This window comes from Mizuhopecten yessoensis, unplaced genomic scaffold, assembly GCF_002113885.1.
Source record: "Mizuhopecten yessoensis strain PY_sf001 unplaced genomic scaffold, ASM211388v2 scaffold5503, whole genome shotgun sequence".
NCBI lineage: Eukaryota > Metazoa > Mollusca > Bivalvia > Pectinida > Pectinidae > Mizuhopecten > Mizuhopecten yessoensis.
Window position 1 is genome coordinate 196,933 of NW_018406081.1, and position 26,072 is coordinate 223,004.

At 35.4% G+C, this 26,072-nt stretch overlaps 1 protein-coding gene across 5 annotated transcripts in view; it reads left to right on the forward strand.

Moving 5' to 3' along the window:
- The first annotated feature begins 10,921 nt into the window (after nucleotides 1–10,921).
- Nucleotides 10,922–26,072, forward strand: part of LOC110450753 (monocarboxylate transporter 6-like) — a 29,080-nt gene continuing 13,929 nt past the window's right edge. For 2 of the 5 annotated variants that reach the window (XM_021498436.1, XM_021498440.1), the window contains exons 1-2: nucleotides 10,922–11,003; nucleotides 22,714–22,817. In XM_021498436.1, coding sequence (XP_021354111.1) covers nucleotides 22,804–22,817 — 14 coding nt within the window. In that variant the 5' untranslated portion in view covers nucleotides 10,922–11,003; nucleotides 22,714–22,803. Of the gene's footprint in view, nucleotides 11,004–17,119; nucleotides 17,208–22,713; nucleotides 22,818–26,072 lie in introns of all 5 variants that reach the window. The other 3 variants (XM_021498437.1, XM_021498438.1, XM_021498439.1) reach the window with 3 other exon arrangements.

The following is a 26,072-nucleotide window of genomic DNA, read 5'->3' on the forward strand; positions in this document are numbered from 1 at the left end:
CTTGAGGATATGTTTCAATTTGTCGATTCAAAGGAAGCCGGTTCGCTCAGCTTCTAGACTTTCAGATTCTCATCTAGTTGAGGCTGCCAGCAGTTCGTACCGGAAAAGCAAGGCTGACAGACCGTCGTCCAAAGACACCTCCAACAAAGCAGAGCAATGTGCATATTGCGGAAAAAAAGGACACGGCAAATCTGCCCTTGCTCGCATACGTAAAACAGAGTGTACAGCATATAGACACATACGTGGGCATTGTCATCGCGAACATCATTTCGAAATTGTATGTAAAAGCAAGGACAAACTCAAAGTGACAGACCGTGATACACTTTCTGGAAGTGCTTTGTTCGACGCATTGTGCTCTGTTCATGATTCTGTACAACATCACCACTGTACCGTTAGTGATTCAGACATCGAACGCTCAATCTGCATTGACCACCATGTCTATGACGAACTGACGAATTCCTTGGTGAAACAACGCTCCAAGCCACAACCATTCGTGAACGTGACGGTTAAAGTTACCGCTGAGGACTACGCCGCCCTAGGCTTCAAACTAACACAAGACACCAGCAACGTGTCAATACAGGCTACTGCTGACACGGGATGTCAGAGTTGCTTCGCTGGCTTGAAAGTAGGTCTACGAGAATCAGAACTCATACCCGTAACGATGTAGATGCACACGGCTACATACGGTGGTATCAAAATTATTGGGGCGACCATCCTTCGCTTGATTGGGAAAGACAAGGCAGGAAACACGAAGGAGACCAGACAGATGACATATGGCACAAGCTCAACAGACAAGCTCTTCCTCAGTCGCGAAGCCTGCACTGCATTAGGTATTATCAACGATTCATTTTCAACCGTCGGAGCTCAAGTCCCCTCAGCTAGCATACATGTAGTTGCTACTTTCTCCTTACCGGATCACCAAGACAAAGCATGCGATTGTCCTACACGCCAACTGGCACCACCGCCTCCGACAAAACTGCCTTTCCCTGCAACAACGGAAAACGTTGGTCACTTAAAAGGTTACCTTCTTGACCACTACAAGTCTAGCACATTCAACACATGTGAACACCAGACTTTACCACTCATGAATGGACCTCTCTTGAAGCTCATGGTGGACTCCAACGCGAAACCTGTCGCTCACCATACACCAGTACCCGTTCCAATCCACTGGCATGGTGCAGTAAAGGCTGGACTAGACCAGTATTTTCGTTTGGGGGTTATTGAACCTATTGCGGTTGGTGAGCCTGTCACTTGGTGCCATAGAATGGTTATTTGTGCGAAAGAGTTACTAAAAAAAGTTACTAAAACTCAACATAGGCTGTCTGAGCAAGGTCGAAAAGCGATGTTTGCACCTAACTCAAAGATACGGAAGTTTGATTTTAATGTACAAACTATGTTATCATTATTCAGAACTTATGTGAGCCCAATTCTCAATTATGGAAGCGAGATATTGGGATTTTATTGTGCCAAAGATATTGAAAAAGTACAAATGCATTTTTTAAAGCAAATGTTAGGGGTGAAGCGAAGTACAGCTAATAACATGATTTATGAGGAATTAGGAGTATATCCCCCTGATTACGATAAGAAAGTTCAAAGTTTGGTTGAAATTAGTACACAGTCAGAATTGTATTATGACTGAGATATTAATAATGATCTTATGGAAAGGTTAAATTTAAGTGATAAATACAACTGGTTGAGAGATTAAAAATGAACTGTATACTATGGGACTGGGTTATATCTGGGACACCCAGGTGACAATAAATGTAAACCATGCTTTGAATGTTATTAAACAAAGACTAACTGACTCGACCAAATGTAGTATGTGTAGACACCTAATATGTGCACACAGTTTTTCTATTAAAATTTATCTCAGGAGACCTATCCAATTCAAGAACAGAAAAGTGATTACGAAACTCAGAATGTTAAGTCACCAGTCAGAAATTGAGCAAGGTAGATATATTAATGTACCATGGAATTTAAGAACCTGTAAATTATGCAATTTGGATATTGAGGACGAATACCACTTTGTGCTTAGATGTCCATCTTTTCAGATACTTAGACATATTCACATGAAAAATATTAGTTGTCAAAACCCAACATGTTAAAATTGAATAGTCTTATGAACTCTAGCAATACATCTGAATTATGCAAATTCGGAAAGTTTCTGCAAAAAGCATTTATGTTGAGAGATAATCTGAAAACAAATTAGTTTACACATGCAAACTGCCTCCCTGGCAAGCATTATGATGTACATTCAATCAAAATACATGTCACTTATTTGTTTACACATGCAAACTGCCGCCCTGGCAAGGATGAATTGTATTAATATCCTGTACCTTTAAGTTGTTAACTTTTGGAAAAAAAAATAACATTAAACATTGAACATGTACATGTAACAGGTGAGGTCATTTAAGGGCGTCCAGCTACAGTTATATATAAAATGAACAAGCAAAACAATATACTATCAAAAATACACAGTAGGGCCACAAAAGCGATTACAAGCTAAACTTCCACAGAATTTTAGATCCACGGCTATAGTCTCTTGGCTATAAATAGCACAGAGAACTAAAAGGGTGAAATCGATACAGATGTGTATATATAATAAAAAGGGATTAAATGCAAAGTAAGCATACATAGAAAAAATCAGATTTAACGACCGACTAAAAAACTAGCTGCTTTCGCAGCGTTAATAACAAAAAAAGGTTAAAGAAATTAGACAAGATATCATCTCCAAATGTTAATTTTCTTATTGAGATATAGTGTTTTATATCCATAATAAACAAACATCGAAAGTTGCTTTACTTTCATATGTGCTAAAGGCCTTGACATTAAAGAAACCAAAATAAATTAACTTGGTGGTCAACAGTCAATGTTGAAAGGTCAAACAGCTACAATGTAACCAGTTGAAGTTAAAAGCTTTGAAAGATAACCTACTGTTTAAACACATTGCTTCTTAGCTTTTGATCAACTAGTAAACGTTGTGCAGTAAAACTTCAGTAAAACTTTTCCTCGTGCATTTTCTTGATTTGTATCTCTACGGGAGCCTTTCATGAAGAGTCTATAAAAGGAATGCGATACAAAGGACTTGGGGCGTTATGGGTCAATTTTTGCCTAATAATTTGTTAATTGGGGCTATCTTCCTTGGTACAGATATCTTCCAATGTGCATGCGTAGATGTCCTATCATAGCAACACAATTGCCTTGCTATGCAGAGATAGCTGAAATATTGTGTTTTTGGACAGTAAGCATGCTGAATTAAAAGCCTTCTCATATGCATATAACTGACAAAATTTCTATCAAAGAATGAACACTGGTATGACAATGTTTAAGCATGTCAAATATTTATTTGTTTTGTGCATGCGGACACTTTCAACAAGTTAAGAATGTTCAGCTAATTTCCTAAAGAAAATGCAAATTTTCAACCAAATACCAAACAACTGACAATATTCATGAACTTTATTATGAAAATGTGGGGTTTTGTCTCTCTTTGAAATGCCATATCTCCGAAACTGGTTGTCGAGTGTATTTGAAACTTCATACAGTATTTAAGCACTTCATTTAATTCAGATTACGAATATAGTAACTAATTCTTAATCTCCGATGAGGTAGGAAATGACCCTTACCGCCCCAAGTCTTTTATAGTTGTAAACTATTTTGGAATATATTTTAGAAACAAAAGCGCGACACATGCCAGGATGATATCTAACAAGAATGAAATTGTGAGAATAATTGAGTTCCTGGTTAACAATATCTTTGTTGAGTTTTGTGGCAAAACAGCCTACTGCAGGAAAATCCTAAGAAGAAAAACATGCGCCGCTTTCTTCGCAGTCTTTATTAAGATGAAGCTAAACTTATTATGACTGGTAACAAGAACTCTCAGACAACGAATACAATATTTTATTCAAATTCATGTTGTTCCAAAAAACATAAAGCGTCCCTTACAAAACATTAAACACCAATGTATTGGCTTCGCTATGGACAGTCAAACTGTCTTTATTACTAGATAAATATACAATAAAAGTGACATATCCTCGTTAACCTATCATGTTGAGCTTTTGTAGGAGATATGAAGTATAATATGGGACTTGTTTTCCCCTTTAAATATCTAACATAAAGGAGCTAAATTTATTGTATTTGCTTTGACCATTATTACTCAGACAGAAATGTCAACTGTTTCTCGATGATGTATGTCTGTTATTTAGCACTCATTCCCGTCATGTTATAGCTCTGGTGATATAACTTCCTTCTTATTGGAACACAATGCAATATAATAAACGTTTCGATCTACTTTTCCGTTGAAATTCCTGAAACCCGTGCTAAACATGTGCCATGGCTGCATTCTTGCAGAATTGAGATCCAGATCAGAATTGGGGATTTACTTTTGTTCCTATAGTCAACAAATCTGCTTCGACATTTATAATCTTTCGCCTTTTCTCTTTCCTATTTGACCTTCATATCCTTGTGCTAAATTTGCGAATCCTCGCTCTTGGCCCTGGGCCCTTATTCATGAAACCGTTTCATGCTCAAGCATGGATTTTGTGCTCAAGCCCAATTTCTTGTTCTGGTTATGAAATATTGAAAACATCCCATTTTGTCACTGATTTGGAAAAAATATCGAAGGTACAACAAGCCGAATACTGTTTTCAGTGTTAACAATTGACTATTTGATTGTTTGATACGATATAGGTGTGTTACAGGACTCACAGAATCCATTAGTGAGCATGATAATGGTTTCATGAATACGGGCCCAGGTGTTGAGCGTTCGCCCAAGCGAGAAAAGTTTGATAGTTTGAATGCATATGCCTTTTAATCATGTTACACTGTATCCCTCTCTCGTGTCCGTGTCTAACACAGCGATTATTTACTTCTGTATTTCGTCTTTGCGTATTGCAAAGTTATCTTCTCTTGTGAGCAGGTATTGATTGTTACGTCATTGGTTTGTGTGAGAAAATAACGTCGTTTTCTCAAAAATCGATGACGTTACTCTCACAAACAAATGACGTAACAATCAATACTTGATCATAAGAATGATAACTCTGCAATAAGCAAAGACGGAATAGGTGGAGATAGTTACTTCGAAGTCGGCATCATATTGGTGATGTCGCTAATCTTTCATTGGCGTTAAGGTACTCAATTTGACTTGTCGGAGCAACATTTATTGAGATATGATCAAAACAAGCACTGATCCCATCAAATCTAGTGAGGTTGTCCATCAACTGCAGCACTGTTTAAGTAATATAACGACGGGATATTCATAGATATTTTATCTTCCTTTGCACAAAAGAGGTCAGCGACCTTTTCAAATATACATGTTTCACATCTGTAGCCATAGTCCTCGTTTTTCGCTTATTCTATTTTCTCAAGAACGGTAATACTTGATGATCACACTTGTAGGTAAACGGTGGTTCCATACATACAGGTGAACGGTGTCTGTTGGTACGTGTAGGACATGTTAGTCGCCTCTGGTAATATCATGCCCCGGGATACAACAAATATATTCTTTAATTCCCTATTCCCTGGATCGGATAGGACGTTAAATCATGTATCCACACTGTCTGAAAAGTTCAATTAACTACTCTAAAGAAATACATATATACACTGATAAATTGTGGTTCTGTTCTACAAATATTGATATCCATAGCTTAAAACTACGTGACGAGAGAGGTATCACAGTATTTAATATATTAATAGAAGTATTGGTTTGCTAGCTAAATCATCTTTCATAAATGTAGTGTATCGGTGTCTTTTTATATCTTAATGTAGGTACTGATGTGCAAAGACAAGTCAACATGAAGAAATTCCTTTAAATCAATTGTCTTTTCAGACGAAACGTTCTTTTATAATAAATTGAATAACAATACAAACTTCAATTTACATGTGTAATGTATATCTCTTGTATAACTGTGCTGTGCAACATGGCGGTTTGGAAAATAGCTTCACCTGTATTGAAGCATTCGATTGTTCAAGATTGACCCCAATACCCTCCAACGAACTCCGCCCACATGAATTTCTTTAGACCATCGATTCTTCAGTCTTCAGTTTTATGATTACAACATTGAATCAATTTGGTGATGATCCATACCTACTTTTGGGTACCAAGGACGGGGGCAAATCATTGGTTTATACACCGCTAAACTCCTCGCCACATTGATGCTGCAAAGTATATTTGGCTAAAAATAATCACAAGGAGGGAATATTTGAAATGGACCTCATACCCTGGCAAAAGTTTGTGTACCATTCTTGCCAGCTGGCTTAAAGTGTATCACCAGTCCAACTGAATTATATACCGAATAATGCTAGCATGTTGTATTGAAAATACATGTCAGTATTATATTGTCCATCATGCATCCTTTATATACTTACATGTATATACGTTGTATAATAAACAAATATTTTCTTTATACAATGAAATAAAAAATAGAATCAACTAAACGAAATTAAGGGGAGATAACTGTATACAAAATATCACAGTGCAGTGGGACAGGGATCCTTAATTAACTTCTTACCTAAGTAGCGTCTCACGAAAAAGGTCGACTTGCTTATGACTTATAAAAGACGACAGGAACATAAATTTAAAAGAGTGTATGGATAAACGTGTGGCTATGTCTATAAGTTCATTGTTATTCTCTTTGTTACAGAACACACGCTGGTATTTTGTTTCTGTCACTAAGACGCCTGGTAAGACGATAACCATCACTGTTTATAGGCGTTCAACCCTATTCTATCAAATGAAACCAAACCATGCACGGTGGCCATGCTAAATTAAAACTATAAACCACCGACTTCAGAAGAAAATAGTTCCTAATCCTCACATTAGTTCTGCCTGTTGTCACAAGCATGCTACTGATACGACAAGGGTTAGTTTGTTATATGGATGATAATTTTGGAAATCTATAATAGTTTTTTCAAAATTATAAACATCTCCGTCCTATTTTTTCTTGATGAGTTGTTGTTTAGTTTGTTAAGATTTGTCCCTACAATAACTATATAAATATGTCTGCAGAATTGGAGAGTTTACCTTGTGCTTTTGCTAACAGGGCATTGCAGAAAGCAGAATTTATCTGCTGCCCAAGAAGCAGCTATTTGACCTATATTTTCCTTCCGTTTCTGTGGTGTTTTCCTAGGTATCAGACTTCATATAACCGTGGACGATGAACTCAATACAAACAATAGCGTCGATGCTCTGGTATTTTTTGTATTTGAGTGTTGACGATTTCGTAACATTTCGTCTTTTTGTATTAAACATTTTGTAGCATGGTATCGTTGCGTGTTGATGTTTTTGTGTAGTCTAGTCTCGTATTTGTGCATAGTTATAGTACATTTTGTCCTGTGTGTGTTGACACTACTGTATATTTTACCCTTATGTGTTGACACTACTATATATTTTACCCTTATGTGTTGACACAACTGTATATTTTACCCTTTTGTGTTGACACTACTGTATATTTTGTCATTATGTGTTGACACTACTGTATATTTTATACTTATGTGTTGACACTACTGTATATTTTGTCCTTATGTGTTGACACTACTGTATATTTTACACTTATGTGTTGACACTTCTGTATATTTTATCCCTATGTGTTGACACTACCGTATATTTTGTCATTATGTGTTGACACTTCTGTATATTTTATCCTTATGTGTTGCCACTACTGTATATTTTCCCCTTCTACTGTATATTTAATCCCTGTTTGTTGACACTACTGTGTATTTTACACTTATGTGTTGACACAACTGTATATTTTGTCTTTATGTGTTGACACTTCTGTATATTTTATCCCTATGTGTTGACACTAATGTATATTTTACACTTATGTGTTGACACTACTGTATATTTTACCCTTCTACTGTATATTTTATCCCTGTGTATTGACACTACTGTATATTTTATCCCTGTTTGTTGACACTGCTGTATATTTTGTCCTTATGTGTTGACACTACTGTATATTTTACCCTTATGTGTTGACACTACTGTATATTTTACACTTATGTGTTGACACTACTGTATTTTTTACTCTTATACTGTATATTTTATCCCTGAGTATTGACACTACTGGATATTTTATCCTTGTTTGTTGACACTACTGTATATTTTACTCTTATACTGTATATTTTATCCCTGTGTGTTGACACTGTTATATATTTTATCCCTGTGTGTTGGCCCTATTGTATATTTTACCCTTATGTGTTGACACTACTGTATATTTTACCCTTATACTGTATATTTTATCCCTGAGTATTGACACTACTGTATATTTTATCCTTGTTTGTTGACACTACTGTATATTTTATCCCTGTGTGTTGACACTGTTATATATTTTATCCCTGTGTGTTGACACTATTGTATATTTTACCCTTATGTGTTGACACTACTGTATAAGTTATCCCTGTGTGCTGACACTACTGTATATTTTATCCCTGTGTGTTGACACTACTGTATATTTTATCCCTGTGTGTTGACACTACTGTATATTTTATCCCTGTGTGTTGACACTACTGTATATTTTATCCCTGTGTGTTGACACTACTGTATATTTTATCCCTGTGTGTTGACACTACTGTATATTTTATCCCTGTGTGTTGACACTACTGTATATTTTATCCCTGTGTGTTGACACTACTGTATATTTTATCCCTGTGTGTTGACACTACTGTATATTTTATCCCTGTGTGTTGACACTACTGTATATTTTACCCCTGTGTGTTGACACTACTGTATATTTTACCCCTGTGTGTTGACACTACTGTATATTTTACCCTTATGTGTTGACACTGCTGTATATTTTATCCCTGTGTGTTGACACTACTGTATATTTTACTCTTATGTGTTGACACTACTGTATATTTTACCCTTATGTTTTGACACTACTGTATATTTTATCCCTGTGTGTTGGCACTATTATATATTTTGTCCTGTGTGTTGACACTGTTATATATGTAATCCCTGTGTGTTGACACTACTGTATATTTCATCCCTGTGTGTTGACACTTTTATATATTTTATCCCTGTGTGTTGACACTATTATATATTTTGTCCTGTGTGTTGACAGGGTTATATATTTTATCCCTGTGTGTTGACACTACTGTATATTTTGTCCTGTGTGTTGACACTACTGTATACTTTATCCCTGTGTGTTGACACTGCTGTATATTTTATCCCTGTACTGTATATTTTACCCTTATACTGTATATTTTATCCCTGTACTGTATATTTTACCCTTATGTGTTGACACTGCTGTATATTTTATCCCTGTACTGTATATTTTACCCTTATGGTTTGACACTACTGTATATTTTACCCTTATACTGTATATTTTATCCCTGTACTGTATATTTTACCCTTATGTGTTGACACTGCTGTATATTTTATCCCTGTGTGTTGACACTACTGTATATTTTGTCCTGTGTGTTGACACTATTATATATTTTATCCCTGTGTGTTGACACTACTGTATATTTTATCCCTGTGTGTTGACACTACTGTATATTTTGTCCTGTTTCTAGATAATATTATATATTTTGTCCTGTGTGTTGACACTTTTATATATTTTGTCCTGTGTTTTGACACTATTATATATTTTTTCCTTTGTGTTGATACTATTATATATTTTGTCCTGTGTGTTGACACTACTTTTTATTTTGTCCTCTCTGTTGACACTTTTATATATTTTATCCCTGTGTGTTGACACTACTGTTTATTTTGTCCTGTGTGTGTTGACACTATTATATATTTTGTCCTGTGTGTGTTGACACTATTATATATATTGTCCTGTATATTTTGTCCTGTTTCTAGATAATATTATATTATCATATATTTTGTCCTGTGTGTTGACACTTCTGTTTTTTTTGTCCTGAGTGTTGACACTATTATATATTTTATCTTTGTGTGTTGACACTTTTATATATTTTACCCTTATGTGTTTACACTATTGTATATTTTATCCATGTGTGTTGACACTATTATATATTTTACCCTTATGTGTTGATACTATTATATGTATTACCCCTGTGTGTTGATACTATTATATAATTTTACCCTGTGTGTTGACACTACTGTTTATTTTGTCCTGTGTGTGTTGACACTATTATATATTTTGTCATGGGTGTTGACACTACTATATATTTTGTCATGTGTGTTTATAATATTATATATTTTGTCCTGTGTGTTGACACTACTGTTTATTTTGTCCTGGGTGTTGACACTTTTATATATTTTATCCATGTGTGTTGACGCTATTATATATTTTACCCTTATGTGTTGACACTATTGTATATGTTGTCCTAGGTGTTGGCACTATTATATATTTTATCCCTGTGTGTTGACATTACTGTTTATTTTGTCCCATTCAAAACCTTGAGTTTTTTTAGCTCACCTGGTCCAGAGGACATACCGTACCGTCCGTCGTCCGTCCGTCGTCCGTCCGTCCGTCAACTTTTCCTTTAAAACGCTACTAGTCCTTAACGGCCAAGTAGTTTTGACTTAATATGGTCTGGAGCATCCTTAGGCCAAGGGGACTCAATTTTGTATAAATGGTGGGTGTGGCCCCCCTTGGGGCAGAGGGGCGGGCCCAATAGGGGAAATAGAGGTAAAACCTTTATGATTAGCAGATGAACGTAACACTTTTTAAATACATTAACCTTATGAGCTCTAAGAGGACTGTATGCAACTATATCTAAATATAATCTTGAATGCAGACTTCCCCTACCATTGTAAAACCATTTTTAAAATCTGAAATATACAGTTTTTACGCTTAGTAGGCTACAATGAAAAAAATAATTGACTCCGCATTTTTGTTATCCTAACACGAATAGATTTCATTTCCCAAAAGTGGCGTAAAGATTGACGACTCAATGTTTGGCCTTTTATATGTGTAACTATCAGACCGTGCATATATCGACACACATATTAAGAAATACACAAGGCTGAGTATGTGCAGGATAAATTACATACATCTTGTAGAGTGCATCGGATCAGACGTTCATTTCGACTGAACAAAAAGGTAGGTTGTTTATATGTTGTAGATTATGCTTTGATGATTATTTTAGCGACAATCATAGATAGTGGTAATTAAAGAGCTTTTTATAAATAACGTGGGTTAAATATAATTAAACACGTTATCGGACGTGTAATTAAAAGTCATAGATACGTTAAGATGGACAGCACCTTCAGTTATAAAAGTTGTGTAACAGCAATGCGTAGTATTGCGCCAACGTTTGTGGTAAATTTTTAGCAGGGTTGTATGCTTTTTAAAATAAATACAATAACAGTATACCGGGGAACTTTCGCCTTTATAAAATATTCGCCCTTTGCCAAAACAAATGATTTTCCAATAATATCAATTTCGCCTTTAACATGTAGTTACTATATGTTGTATTTTGTGTACAACATGTAATATTAATTGTCAGGTTTAAATTGTCTTTCGAGAAAAGGGTGAAAATGTCGGAAGTTAAACTGCGACAATCAAATCTGTTATACACTACACACCGCGTGGAGGCATACGATCTCCCCGTATCGCGGAAGCGTTCTATAGCGTGGAGGGGAGGTATTTAAAAGTCAACTCCACTCTCCACCGTGGAGAATAAATCATCCACTCTCCACCGGCTATACACGTTTGCTGCGAACGAGGAGTAAGCGTGGAGCAGTAGGCGAGGTGACTCCACGTTACACCTTTGTACCGCGTGGAGGAACCTTGGATGTAGATGTTCATGTTTAGTTTAAACATATTTTATTTAAATAATTCAAAAGGAATTGGACACAAGTTATAACAACTTAAAAACGTCCTTTTCTATTAACAATTACATAATGGCATCAATAATGCAATGGGCAGCATACTATATGCAATAATATTTATACATAAAAGTAACGTTAATATACTAGATGGAAATAGATAGTATTTACATACCAGTACCCACTCTTGTGACTTTTACATGATAAACAATTACAGTTTCAATAATTTGACAAAGTAATGTCGTATAAATACAAGAATTGGCAATAGGAATATGTTGACTTTTAACACGTTGCATAATTGCTAAATGATGTATTACATATGTATATATGTATATCAGAGTAACAGACAAAATATAAAATTGTTGGGAATAATGAAATAATGAATAATGTATTTTTGTTTTATATACATTCCTGTACAAAAAATCGTATAGCTTCGTTATCCTTCTGACTCAGTATATCAAAACCATTCAATATGACATCCAGATCAATATATATACCAAATCTAGATAATTTTATGAACAATGTAGCACGGCATTCATCAAATCGGTTACACTGAAAAAGATAGTGATGTTTGTTTTCTGCTGGATAAGAACAGTAACAATCTGGAGATAAGACTGGATTAACTTTAAGAGATCTGCATCCAAAGCACCACAGCCGTGACGAAGGCTAGTATGTATTACGTCTAACTTGCCTACAGACAGTTTAGTTTTCGCGATAAATTATAATGCATTTTATAAAAAAAAAAAATCTGCTTCAGTCTATTCTCAGTTTCTCCCAACCGGTTTTCTTATAAAAGAGACTGTCTACTTGCGCATGAAGGCAAACCTGTAACTGTCTTAGTGTGGGAGGAAACAGGAGTACCCGGAGAAATCTCAAAAGGTTTAGGGTCACCTACTCGACCTCCTGGGTTATCTTCGGGTACTCCGGTTTCCTCCCACACTAATACTCCCTGCGCTTTCATTAACAGTTATGTGATTTCCACGTTCCATCGGTACGTTTTTCCCACGCCACGGTTGACCGTGACTCCACGTTACACCTTTGTGCCGCGTGGAGGTAACTATTGGATGTACATGTTCATGTACATAACTCACCGTTGTCGACGTCACACCATTAGTCTACGACTACTATTGAGTGTAGTGAACGTATTAAATTAGGTTTAATTAGAGTTGCGCTCCTTGATTAGACACGTGACTACATACTAGCAGGGTTAATAAAGCACATGTTTTGTCATTGAATTGAGTTTAACGTATTTTTTTCAGCAATGTGTTACTTTTTCACAACGCGTGCCGATTTATAACTAGTTACAGGCAGAAACTGTTTAATTGCTTTTGGCATCCTTACCTGTCAAACTTCGTTGACTGTAGCAAAATTTAAAATTCAACCTATGTTTTATTGTTACTCTTCGACTTGCCGACTTTAAATAAAAATTATCTTATCTCATTATGAAATCATTATCATATCATTCTGATCGAATAAGTAAATATCAGAGATAAAAAAAGTAACGCTAGTTTTGGGCTTCGCCTTTCCGTTTTAATTTTAAGAACTCTATCAAGTATATATTTATTTTCAATATTGTTTAACATAGTGCTTCCATTAAGAAGTATTTAAGTATCAAGATTAACCGGATGCACTTACAAAAAAACCCTCATTTATTGAAGTCGGTCTCTTATCATTATCCATTGGATATTGTAAAAGATAATGGATAGCAGTTTCATAATCATCACCACACAGACAAGATGAAGACGACTTTTTCAAGGGATCTTTGAACAGATCATAGTTCAGGCTACTCGACTCATTTCTCGGTTGACATAGGATACTGTTACACCTTCTGCTTTCACAATGTTTAGATACGTCCGAGATATCATTATTGAACATATTTCACTATATACATTTGCCTTAAATCTATTTAGAATAGGGGAATGTGCTATATCAATTTTAAGTGGCGGTTTAAACATTCTTACATTTCCTGGAGTATACCTATCATTTTCTGGGTTATGAATAAGAGAATCACTCATGTAATGGAGGTATGTGGGCGATAAATTATTATTTATTTTATACATCTGAATTAGCATATGATTCATCCTTCGATCAGACAGAGGTTCCCAGCCTATTTCTTTATATAGAGTTTGGTATGATGTACCTTTCCTTAGGCCTGTGATAATCATCTAATCATCGCAGCTTCAAGTTGTACAGATTCTAATATTTTTGGACGGATAAATGTTGTATATATTTTGCATAGTGATTTCCTATTAATCTTATATTTCAGGTACGGAAGCATATTTATTCTTTCACTAGCCTTTTCATATATTAATTGAACATGGGTAGACCAAGTGAAAAAAAAATCCCAGATGTTTGTGAGCATGCTCTATATACTTATTAGAGAAATAAATAAGAGGATGGATAGGGTATTGTTTTCAAGGCAAAGTTAGTGATTTGGTTTTAGAGGGGTTAAATTTAATATCTCATGTACTAGCCAGTAGTTAATTCTATGTAGGTCTTGGTTAAGATAATCTGCTGCTACTTGTGGGCTTTCGTCTACATTGACATATAATGATGTATCGTCTACAAAAAGCTCAATGTTACTCTGGACTATATCAGTGATATCATTAATATATAACAGAAATAAACAAGAGGCCCAGGGGGCCTGTATCGCTCACCTGGTTATTTAAGCAATCATGGTACAATATTTATATTTGCTCTGTAATGCCAATTTGTAACCACTTCAGACATGTAGGGTAGACATGAAAATCACCAATTTTATAAACCACCCAAAGGCCTTTACAGCTATGAGTAGTATTTGATTCTAGCATTTCTAGAACTGGAGAAGAGGATTTTTGAAATTTCCCTAAATCCCCCCCCCCTTTTTTTTGGCCCCTTACTCAGCTCCCTAGGGGGTCAGGCTCATAATTTTTTTAGCTGCAGACCCCCTCCCCTAACAAGAACTTCTGTCAAATATGAACAACTTCCGTTTAAAACAATGGAAGATATGGCCTGTTATGTTTATTTCCTATATAAACTATACAAAACTTCACTCCCTTCTCAGGGGCAAACGGGGGCTCTGAGAGACATGAAAATCACAAATTTTATAAACCACCCAAAGGCCTTTACAGCTATGAGTAGTATTTGATTCTAGCATTTCTAGAACTGGAGAAGAAGATTTTTTATTCTTTTCTAAATTATCCCCTTTGTGGCCCCTAACTCAGCCCCCTAGGGGGTCACACCCTTATTTTATAAATATATTAAGCCCCTGGTCCCAAGGATGCCTCATATCAAATTTAGTTAAAATCCAATCAGTTGTTCAGGAGATAAAGGCTTTTAAAGGGAAAAGTTGACGCCGGACGACGGACGCTGCGGTACGGCATTAGCTCACTTGCCCTTCGGGCAGGTGAGCTAAAAAAGGACCGAGAACTGATCCCTGAGGAACACCTGCATTAACAACCCTAAAAGTAGAAAAATGACCTTCAGTTAGTACTCTCTGTTTTCTATCTTCAAGATAATTTTCAAACCAGATTAAAGCATGGCCTGAAATGCAATATACTTTAAGATTATGTATTAACCTTTTGTGCCAAACTCTGTAAAAAGCCTTGCTGATGTCGCGAAATGCAAACCTGAATTCTTTCCCTTTATACAACTTGCTAATTATGGTTTTGGTATATAGAGAGAAGTTGGTTTACTGTTGAATCACCTGGTTTAAAGCCTGGTTGGTCATTGGAAAGTATATAATTAGTTGTTAAATAGTTATTTAAATATTGGAATATTATTTTTTCTAAGATTTTACTAAAACATGATGTTATAGATATTGGTCGATAATTGGAGTAATTATTTTTAACCCATTCCCTTAATACACATCACTAACTTTATTCATCTTCCATGGCTCAGGTTTACACCCGTTAGATACAGTTGTGTTAAACAAAATTGTAACTGGGAGTATTAAGGAAGATTTTTTTTATGACTTTAGGTAACTTTCAATCAGGTCCTGCTGGTTTATTTTATAACATTTAGTTCGTTATTCAAAATATCAGCAAAAGAAGTAACACAAAGTCTCATGAAAAAAGCCCAAGAACAATAAGACAAGGTGTTCCGGACGATAAACGTGTTCTGCTTCATCGGCGGCACCCGCCTCGTAATTCTAGGTCGAATCTAAGTAATATCACTAGCGAGAACTAGAGTAGTGATAACATAACGACAGAGTACACGGTACGGGTGTCCTTAACGAACAAAACACTGTACAATTGTCGCACAATCCGCTCTGAATGAAACCTAATATTACACAATTACAATTCACAGTAACCTGAGATATCCGTTTTGAATGTAACCCACAACATTGCCCAGTCATAAAACATTGTGCAAAATAAAACACAAAACGAATTCATGACATTTACGGTGGCTCTACATCTACTCGCGATGAAAAAAATCGAACTCCAGACACATCCTTTAAAATACTGATAATCTAAAACCCGCCTTGACCTACATAATGACCGCCTCATTTTTGTTCCACCTCTTGACTGAGCTATGGGTAAAAGTCTACATCAGCTATGCAAATATACTTAATATAGAGAAAACTTGTACAATATCTCTAAGATGGTGTCCCGTGTTGGCGTCAGCCAAACTAGACAAGGCCTCATTTCAGTAAAAAAATATTTCTCTGTGTATATCTCAAAATTGTTGGGTACCATAATATCTTTTTATTTAACTCTTGGGTGTTGAATCTGGAAATGGGTGTTACAAAGCTGGGTTTCTATTGTAAAAGAGATCAAAATTGTCAAGAAAATGGTTGCCTTAATTTGCATAAGGTTTTTATACATGGAATGAACATTAAAAAGGTGTCTAAAAAAATATTATTGCTGGGTTAAAAGGGCCATTTTTCACGAAAACCAAGATGGCCGCCATTTTTATTTGAAATTTCTCGTCAGTTTATCATGTTGAATTTTGCTCTTGGTATCTTTTTTCTGTATCTTTTTCAAGAAACCATGTGCAATGGAACACACATGACTTAAACAATATCTTGTTGAAATGGCTACCACAGATGAATCAGCATTGCTGTTGGATAGGACATAAGTTTCAATTTGTAATGAAGCTCCTATCCTTATGTTGTCGATACAGTACTGTATAGCGGTTGTATTTCGCGGAGGTATTAATTTCGCTATATTCGCGCTTTGACTAATATCTGCGAATTCTAAATACCAGCGAAATTATCAAAAATGTTAACCACTTTGATGGATCTTATCGTAACATGTTGAAAACACTTATAACCCCAAGCTGTTAAGCAAGTTAAAATGAACTCAAATCAAATTATCACTGGACAACTGGGCTGTCCGTGTAAAAACAAAACCTAAATTTGTCTCTATTTATTGAAAGTTGAATCTGCTGATTTTGCTTTTCTTTCAGACACACCACTTTCATTTTGCTGATACCAAACCTTCTTGGTGGCCTTCTGAACATAGGTACTGCTCTAGTCTTTGGCTTACATGCCATGGTAAGACTCTCCGTTGATGATGGTACATCCAGTTTCTTTCTATTTGATGATATAATACTATCGGGCGAAAAAGATCCACGCTGCCATGCTACCATAAGTGAAATGTATCATTCACTCTAACGTCTCCTCGATGTTGTCCGCAGTATAGTGAACAAACTTGCTTTGGACTATGTTTGGGGGTATCAAGGAGCCTTCACGGGATAGTCACTAAACAGACTTTTTTGCTAGTGATGTATCCAACTGGTGAATATGATTACAGCGCAACACATTTCCTGCTTCATGAAACGACTTCACAAGTTTCGACCATGTAGCCTGATGTACGGTGCTAGCAAGTACTATTTTGTTCTGGTGACCGCTTTGAATAACGACTCACACCATAGGTGATATCCTGTGCAATACTTAGACTTTTTTTCCTATCAGGCTCGTTTTCATTAGTGTCAGGTTCAAGTTGACAAGGCCAACCATATAAAAGGCGCAGAAATATATACAAGCTGACTGATAAACATTTTAAGGCTTTTTCGTCATTTACACAAAATCCTGAATGACTTGGTTTAGGATACAAAATATAAGTTTATATCTTCATCAGGCTCAAATCGAGGTATTCTTAAGATAGTCTCCCGTTTATTCATTGAAAACGCACATTTGGAAATTGCTGCACCAGAAAACATTGAAGGTATCAGTAAAATGATATTTCCTTTGTCACATTCTTCAAGTCTTACAAAAGTTATGAAATCACTAACAGGTGATTGCTACTTCTGTCGTAATGATGTTGTTCTGTTCTCGAGAGACCTCTTGATGAAGTATCTTTTGCAAGTTCTATGTAAAGATCCCATACATCACTCATTTTAAGCACATGGCCATTGTCAGCAGCACATTGCAAGTCGATGCACAGCAATGGCGTGGGTATCTGTATCTGAATCAAGCTGGTTTTTTTTGTCGATCTCTGAAAAGCGTTTTAATAAGTAAGGTGGTAATTTGCTACTGCTGTTATTAAATAATGTACACCAGCAAAACTGGAGCCGACTATAATGTCTAGCGGTGCTGCTTTGATTGTACGACTGCTTGTGTCCATCGTAATGACTGAATGAAGATGCTCTTTAGGCACAGACATCAGATTCACACTTTCCAATTGGCTGGAGTCGATGTGCTGCGTCTGGCCTTACTAGTGGTCTGCGGTGATGATGGTGTCTCATGTATACTTTGGTTAGTTGATTTTAATCTTGCTATTTTAATAATGTCAGTTAAATCAGCATAGCAGTTTTTATGTCAGCAACCATTGATCTGTTTTCAGACGTTCGAATGTCTCTTGGATTTTTTCGGTCACATTAATTGAATCTCTTTGATGCAACTTTTTTAAGTGTTTCCACACCATATGCGCTTGAGTCACGTTTTCCTCCTTTGCGACTGCTTTGTTAACAAATAATTCACGTCTTGTAGTTCGTTGGAGATGGCCTCTTTCAATTTAATATTGGGTTCCTATCCATTTTTGATAATGCAAAGATAGATATAGAGTATGGTTAGTTTAATAGAAGTACAACTTTTTGCAATGATTTCATAGTGGTATCGTGATTACAAACGAGAGTCAAATATTGCTTCAGTAATTCTTGTTCACCATTTGCCTCCGTTCAAAATGATATATTTTTAGTAAAGTTGAGATATCAAAAAATCTTATTCAAAAACGCCGAAGATTGACATTTGTTGAATCAGGGAATTGTAATGTAGTGTAGTACACTAATTTCTACTTTTAGTGCATTTGAGTACTTTCCTACAGTGTATATAAGCGGTAGGCAATATGATATTTGATGTCATCGTGCGTCGGCTTACCAGTCATGTTCTGCTTAATACATAGAGCATGTATATACATGTATGTTATTGCTTTTTTGTTCAAATCATACTGTTTCTACTGAATGTAGCTATTCAAGTTCAGTGATGCTATTATGATAATAACTTTTTATGGGATCAAGAAATGCACCGGTAAAAGTATCTCCACTCTCTTTCACACGAATGTATCTATTCGACAAGTCAAACAGAAATTTATTAATATAGATTATTAAGCAATTTTACAATTCATTGAAACTGTTATTAAAACTACATGTAATGATATTTAATAATAAACATCTTCATTATAGAAGGGGCTGTATAAGACAATTTTGTACATGTTTAGCTTCAACTATTTAAATTCATTAAAGGATAGCGTGACAGAGATAGGTGCTTCGTATGGTTACTCTTTGCCTAAATTGTTAAGTCACACCGACGAAGCCTTGATAGCTTTGGGCGGATGCATTGGTGTTTTTACCGTGTTATTGTGGCATTAAATGTTTTAATTTCGGTTAAGATTATTAAGGGACCTCCGTACAGTTAGCTAAGAGTTATTTGTATTCTAGGGATAGTGTTGTCGAGAAAGACAAGGAGCTTCGCCACATGCTTGTGTTATATCTGATATCTAATTGCCGTTTTGTTGTTGTTTATATTATCTCTCTACATGTAGATAATCCTGTCATTAAGTCCGTTACAAGACAGTTATATAGTACAAATAAACGATATGACATGCGTGTTGATGTCATATTGAATTTATTAAACGAGTGATTTAGGCGAGTGTCATATCAAATTATTAAACGAGTTTAATCAATTCAATATGACATGGACAAGAATTTATTACCTGAAAAAATAATTCAAACGCAATTATAAGCTGACTTTATATATATAGGTAAAAGCCTAAGTACTCTAATCATAGCATTGTATCTCCGCGCAGTGCAAAGTAGGTCCATATTTGTATTTTTTTGAATACTGAACAGATTAAATGACCATTTCCAATTCGTTCAAAATAATACTAAATGTATAAAAAAATTATAGTAAATCAAACTAGTACCTGCAGTGCCGTAGTAATATGTTTCCATGGTTTTGACCAAAAGTCGCACATTGAGATCTTATTACACGTGTGTAATACGATATTATGACATGTTCGTATGCCATAATAAAATCAGTCAGTTATGTGATAAATAAATGTATACATATATACATATATTTCCCTTTCAATTGAGTCGTTTTTTATCACAGAAATTAGCTTAAAAATACAAACATTAAAAACGCTTTAAAATTCCCTACAAAAATCGAAACCGTTGGTAATGCGTAATGGGACTTTCCCCTAAAACAATCAATTCCTGGATGATAAAAAGGTGGTATTTCTTAAAATAATACAAACCCATAGAGGAGCAGTTAAGCCATTCCTTGGATAAAAATATCCTGTATCCGTATGCAGTGAATGATTTATTTTCATTTTTGAAATATTGAAAAACGATATGTTTTCCAAATTGTGTGTGATATGGGTTTTGCGGGCTGATATGGGTTTATGGTTGTGATACGGCGGGGGCTGATACGGGTTTTGGGGTGTGATACGGCGAGGGCTGATATGGGTTAGAGCAATTGTGTCGTATCGCATATACAAAAAAAACGTATTTATTAGTAAGTATGTAATAAATACTTTTATGTCTAACAACAATGAAATTACGTGCTCTTGGCAAACATTAATGTCGGCCTCTTTAGTCCTATTGCAATACTTCTAGACTATTTACAGATAGACAGTACCTCTACAAAGGAGTCACTTACACAGAACAAATGAGTGTTTTTATTTGTTTGTACATAAGGTTATGTACTTATGGATGGACAATCGCAGCAGAAACAGAGTGCCTTGTGTCCAAATCTCGCCCTGATCCCCCCGTTTTAGAACCTACACAAGACCTATAAATGATGAGCTTGCATTAGTTGGTGGCTGTGTTCAGCACCATGGCTCATAGTTACAGCCTCTTTCACACATTATGATTATAATGTGGGCGGTTTTTTCTGGATCACTGTTCATGTGTCACGACTAAACCTGGGCCATTCAATTATTTCAAAACGTTCTCACTTTCACAAATTTGATGGAACACACTTAAATATGAAAAGAATATAATTTCTTTGGAATTGCTATCCTATTCCAGCGTACCTGATACTTGCACATATAATGGCTTATGCAAATGTAGATCCATAAATATATTAAATTACACACTAAATAAAAGAAATATTACACCACACCTTGGTGAGTTATGCAACACGCAGATGTATATCATTCAACAGACTATAATTTCTTTCATTACATATCAATTCCATTGCAACCAAATTGACATTTCTCATTGTGTGATTTATAGCAAGCAGTCACAATGTGTTTAACAGCTGCCTGCCCCATTTAGTCAACCTCTTTCAATCTTTAAGAAATTTAATAAAGCAACTCTTTTCTTACGCGCCGTTCCTCTGAAACTTTCAAACATTACTTAACATCTATTTCCCACGCCTGGGAGCAAACCTCTAATGTTATTGTGTATAATGAGCATCATATTCCCAATCTCACCTCAAGGGGCGTATGATTCTTTTTCTCTTACCCTGTTCACTCATTGCATATCATATACATAATATAATATTAACGTTACAGGCCAAATGCAGGGTTTATTTGACGTTGTTGACAAGACGTTATACAATTGTTCTGAATATGGGAATACCTAGGATGAGATTAAAATAATCTCTCGCATTGCAACCACAGGAGGTGGGGGGGAGGTTTTGTCGAGTGTTTGGCAACTTAAGAATCTTTCCCGAGAGTTGAGATTTCCCTATCTCATCCTGAACGGAGTGAATTATTATTTTTCTCTCACCCTGTTCTCCCGTTGCGTATCATATACGTCAAGTAATATTTGCGTTACAGGCTTAATTCAGGGTTGACGTGACGTTGATGGATTATTGATGTGACGTCATTGTATTGTTTACTTGACGGCATACCATTGTTATAAATAGGGGAATGCCCCGTCTTAAATCTAGGGTGAAACAAGGATATCTCACACCGGTGAAAGTGTGGATACACATGTCCAGGGTAAGCGCAAAGGATGTCTCACACGCGGAATAGTGTGGATGCAACTGTCCAGGGAAAGAGAAAAGCGACTCCCCTACCTGTCTATGATGCTGCAGGAACCAACACCACAAAACTGCTTTACAACCCCCACAATGACAAATGCAAAAAGCACAACAAGGACTACTTCAAGCTTTATTTTGATAGGACTCAAAATAATTTGGTTAAATAAGGCTTTAATAATATTGTACTGATGTTTGTTAGGTGTATATCCCCCGAATAGTCTTTAGACAAAAGAACTGCCTCAGATGATAAAAACGAATTGTAAAAGCTGAATATATCAAAACAAAGTAAATGCATAATAACAAAATGCATTATATGTCGCTGTAACCGTTCGTTTTGTTTGGCTCAGTGTGTCAAATTATAGATGGTATTTGTTTTATGACTATATCCTCTAAATGCTTGTTGATGAATAAATGATCTGTTAATTCGCAAAAATCATCGCAATTTATTACGGCTCTTTTACCATTTTTCTATCTGTTTTTTTGAATAGTTTGAACTTCTTTAATGACTTACTAAATGCATCTTAAATGCTTATTCACAGAGTGTATGACAAAAATAATTGTTTTCCAGATCTAAGTCCGTGCGAACCCGAAATAGAACATAACTCTTCCTAGCTGTTGTGAGAAGAATCAACCTACATTTGAAAAGTTATTAAACATCATGAGCTCTCAGGGGTAAGTGACTCTGGTGAGGCAGCCTTTTTTCCATTTTTTCCATGACCAAATGATTAATTTGTAATGACACATTAGAAACCGTATTTTTAGGCATCTCTATTCTTGTGTTCAGCCATAGGATGTTGCTTGATGGAACACATTTAACCACGTCTGCACAAAGTACAAACATCACCAATGCAGGTCTCACATGGAACGTCCGGTTTATTCAAACACACTGCGCATGTCAAATACAGTATGCTTTAAAGATGCTTGTACATCGCTACAATCTCTCCTTTTTAATCAAAACCAGAGGTTATGTATTACTGATACTTGAAACTGTTCAACAAGGAAACAATACCGGAGTATGACATTATTATTATTGAGAACAATTAAAACATAAAATATAAATGTTAAACACATTTAGTCCTTAAGATGTCTCATAAGATGGACAATCCTTTGAATATATATTTATAATCATAAATATAAGTCAAAGCATATTCTTTTAATTGTGTTCAGTCATAGGCTGTTACTGGATGATTTAACCACATATGTACAAACAGCACAATTGAAGGTCTCACATGGAACATCCGTTTTATTTACACTCGATGGGCATGTCAAATACAGTATGCTTTAAAGATGTTTGTAAATCACTACTTTACAGATGTTTGTATATCACTACTTTACAGCTGTGTGTATATCACTACTTTACAGATGTTTGTATATCACTACTTTACAGATGTTTGAATATCACTACTTTGCAGATGTTTGTATATCACTACTTTACAGATGTTTGTATATCACTACTTTACAGATGTTTGTATATCACTACTTTACAGATGTTTGTTTATCACTACTTTCATAGCTTTGATAAATCTTTACTGAAAAGAAAACCATTCCTTGCTAGATTTTGATGAAAAAATGTATAAATAAATAACGATTAAATTGCGTAATGATTGTAAATATTCTGCAGGACCAGACCTGGATTCAATCCCTGGGACTTAAATTGTTATACAGTCATTTTTTGAACTGAGCTACCTACCGAAGAATGAATATCAGTCCAACTGGCTGCGTTACAGTTATACAAAAAAAGAACGGTACTTAACACAGTGGCCAGGATTCGCTAGTATTTTGTCTGCAGAAGGACAGGGATCCTTTGAATGTAGTTGTTTGCCCTAGATTTGAAAAAAAAACAATAATGCAGGGTTAAGTATATTTATGTATGTGAGTTTGTTAACATCGAAGGTAGACTTTCAGTGATCTTTTGTACATTTGTTTAAAACAACAAACATAACGGCATAACACGTTCACGGATTTTTATATAGATATATACATGTATATATATGTAACCCGGGTATATATGAGATTTATTACATACTTACTAATAAAAATGGGGTTGTTGTATATGCAATATGACACTATTGCTCTAACCCATATCAGCCCTCGTCTTGTAACACCCCAAAACCCGTATCAGCCCTCTCCGTATCAGCTCGCAAAACCCGTATCACACCCCTTTTGGAATGTCTTTTTTTTCAATATTTAAGAAAAGTAGATCATAAGAAAGTAGGTATATCCGTATTTTTGGATGCTGTGTACAGCATTCATAGCGGTCCTCGCCCAGCCTGGGCAAATTAAAACCAAACAACAGACTTTCTTCTTCCGCGGAAGATCTTTAAATGCCGTGTTGATTATTTCATGGAATGATTAATGCTAAAAAATGATGAAATACATATGAAAACGATCAATAAATCAAAGGTTTTTTTTGAAATTTAACGAAAAGTCGAGTTTTTTTCAGTGAGCATCATGAACTATATCAATCTAAGATTACTACGCTTTTTGGACCGAATATTTTTTACACAAGAAAAAAATACACCACTTTATCTCCTTCCGTGAAAGATTTTTAGATAATGTGTTCATTATTTCAGTATATGATCAATGCTTTAATATGGTAAAATATATCTATATAAGACAAAAAAAATCAAATAAAATATATAAAATCTTTAACAGTGGCATTTTTAATCAATGAAAGTTCCGAACTATATTTGGTTCAAATAACTACGCCTCGTATTCCAATACTCTAAAGTGTGTGTGTGAGAGTTTTCTCCCCTTGTCCATAATTAGAAGTTTCATGCTCGCGACTTGTTGAACGACTGTTTGATAACTGTCCTTTATAAAGCAGACTTCGCGTTTTTTTTGTCTCAATGGAAAGTATCCAAGTGAAAGAGAATGTTGGCTTATACTAAAGTAGCCGTCAGCAGCTGTGCCTAACGAGTTTATAGATAGCTTCCCAATGCGACAGCAGCTGTGGCTAACGAGTTTGTAGATAGCTTCCCAATACTGTCTCTAGATAATGGCCCGATTAGTATAATCCAAGTGCTTCGTGAATATAGAATATTGAACATCAAACATTAAAACCGTATATACATATATCTCGAGAAGGAGAGATACACAAGGGACTTGCATAAGTCCGTGATTACACGCACTGGAAAAATAGCATTGTCTGCGCTGTAGGAGCTTCATTCCTTGAAGGATTTCCATCGATTGAAACACTAATTAAGGACCATAATATCAGACAAGTTTCAATTTCAGTGCTGTTGGGTCAAGGTCATCGTTACTTATTTTTATATTGCTAATGGTAGCCAGTAAGGGACCTATTTTGTTTTAGCAATACTCTGCTTGTTATATATATATATTTATTGAAAATTATAATTAAGTGGTGGGCTATTATGAACCTTACTCAACAACATGTTCTTTATTATTTACTGCCACTCTGTACTGATATACCACCTCCTTTATTCCATTATTTGAATCCTTCATACACAGCATCCCTGAGTGCCCTCGGCACTTTGATATTAGTAAGTATGAAATAAACAGAATAAAACATGCCTTTTTCCATATCACACACAGTATCAACACGAGATTCCAATATAAGCCCGAGGGTTGATACTGGTTTTGATATGGAAAAAGGCATGCATTATTCTGTGAATTACATATTTACTAATAAAATAGGTAATAAAATAATAGTAATTATCTAAATAAAACCCTGTAATACAATCAATCAATCATCATGCAATTTAATTACAAATTCCTGAAAATAATCTGTTAACTCCATCTTTCTCCGACTGACACATGGAAATTCATGAAAGTATGGACTATTGAGCAAGATTTTGTGAAATGATTTTTATCCACCGAATCCTCAATTTACAGTACAATGACATACTCATTAAGGTTCCTTAAGAAAAATCCAAGTGAATATAGTCTAATATGTTGATAACTACA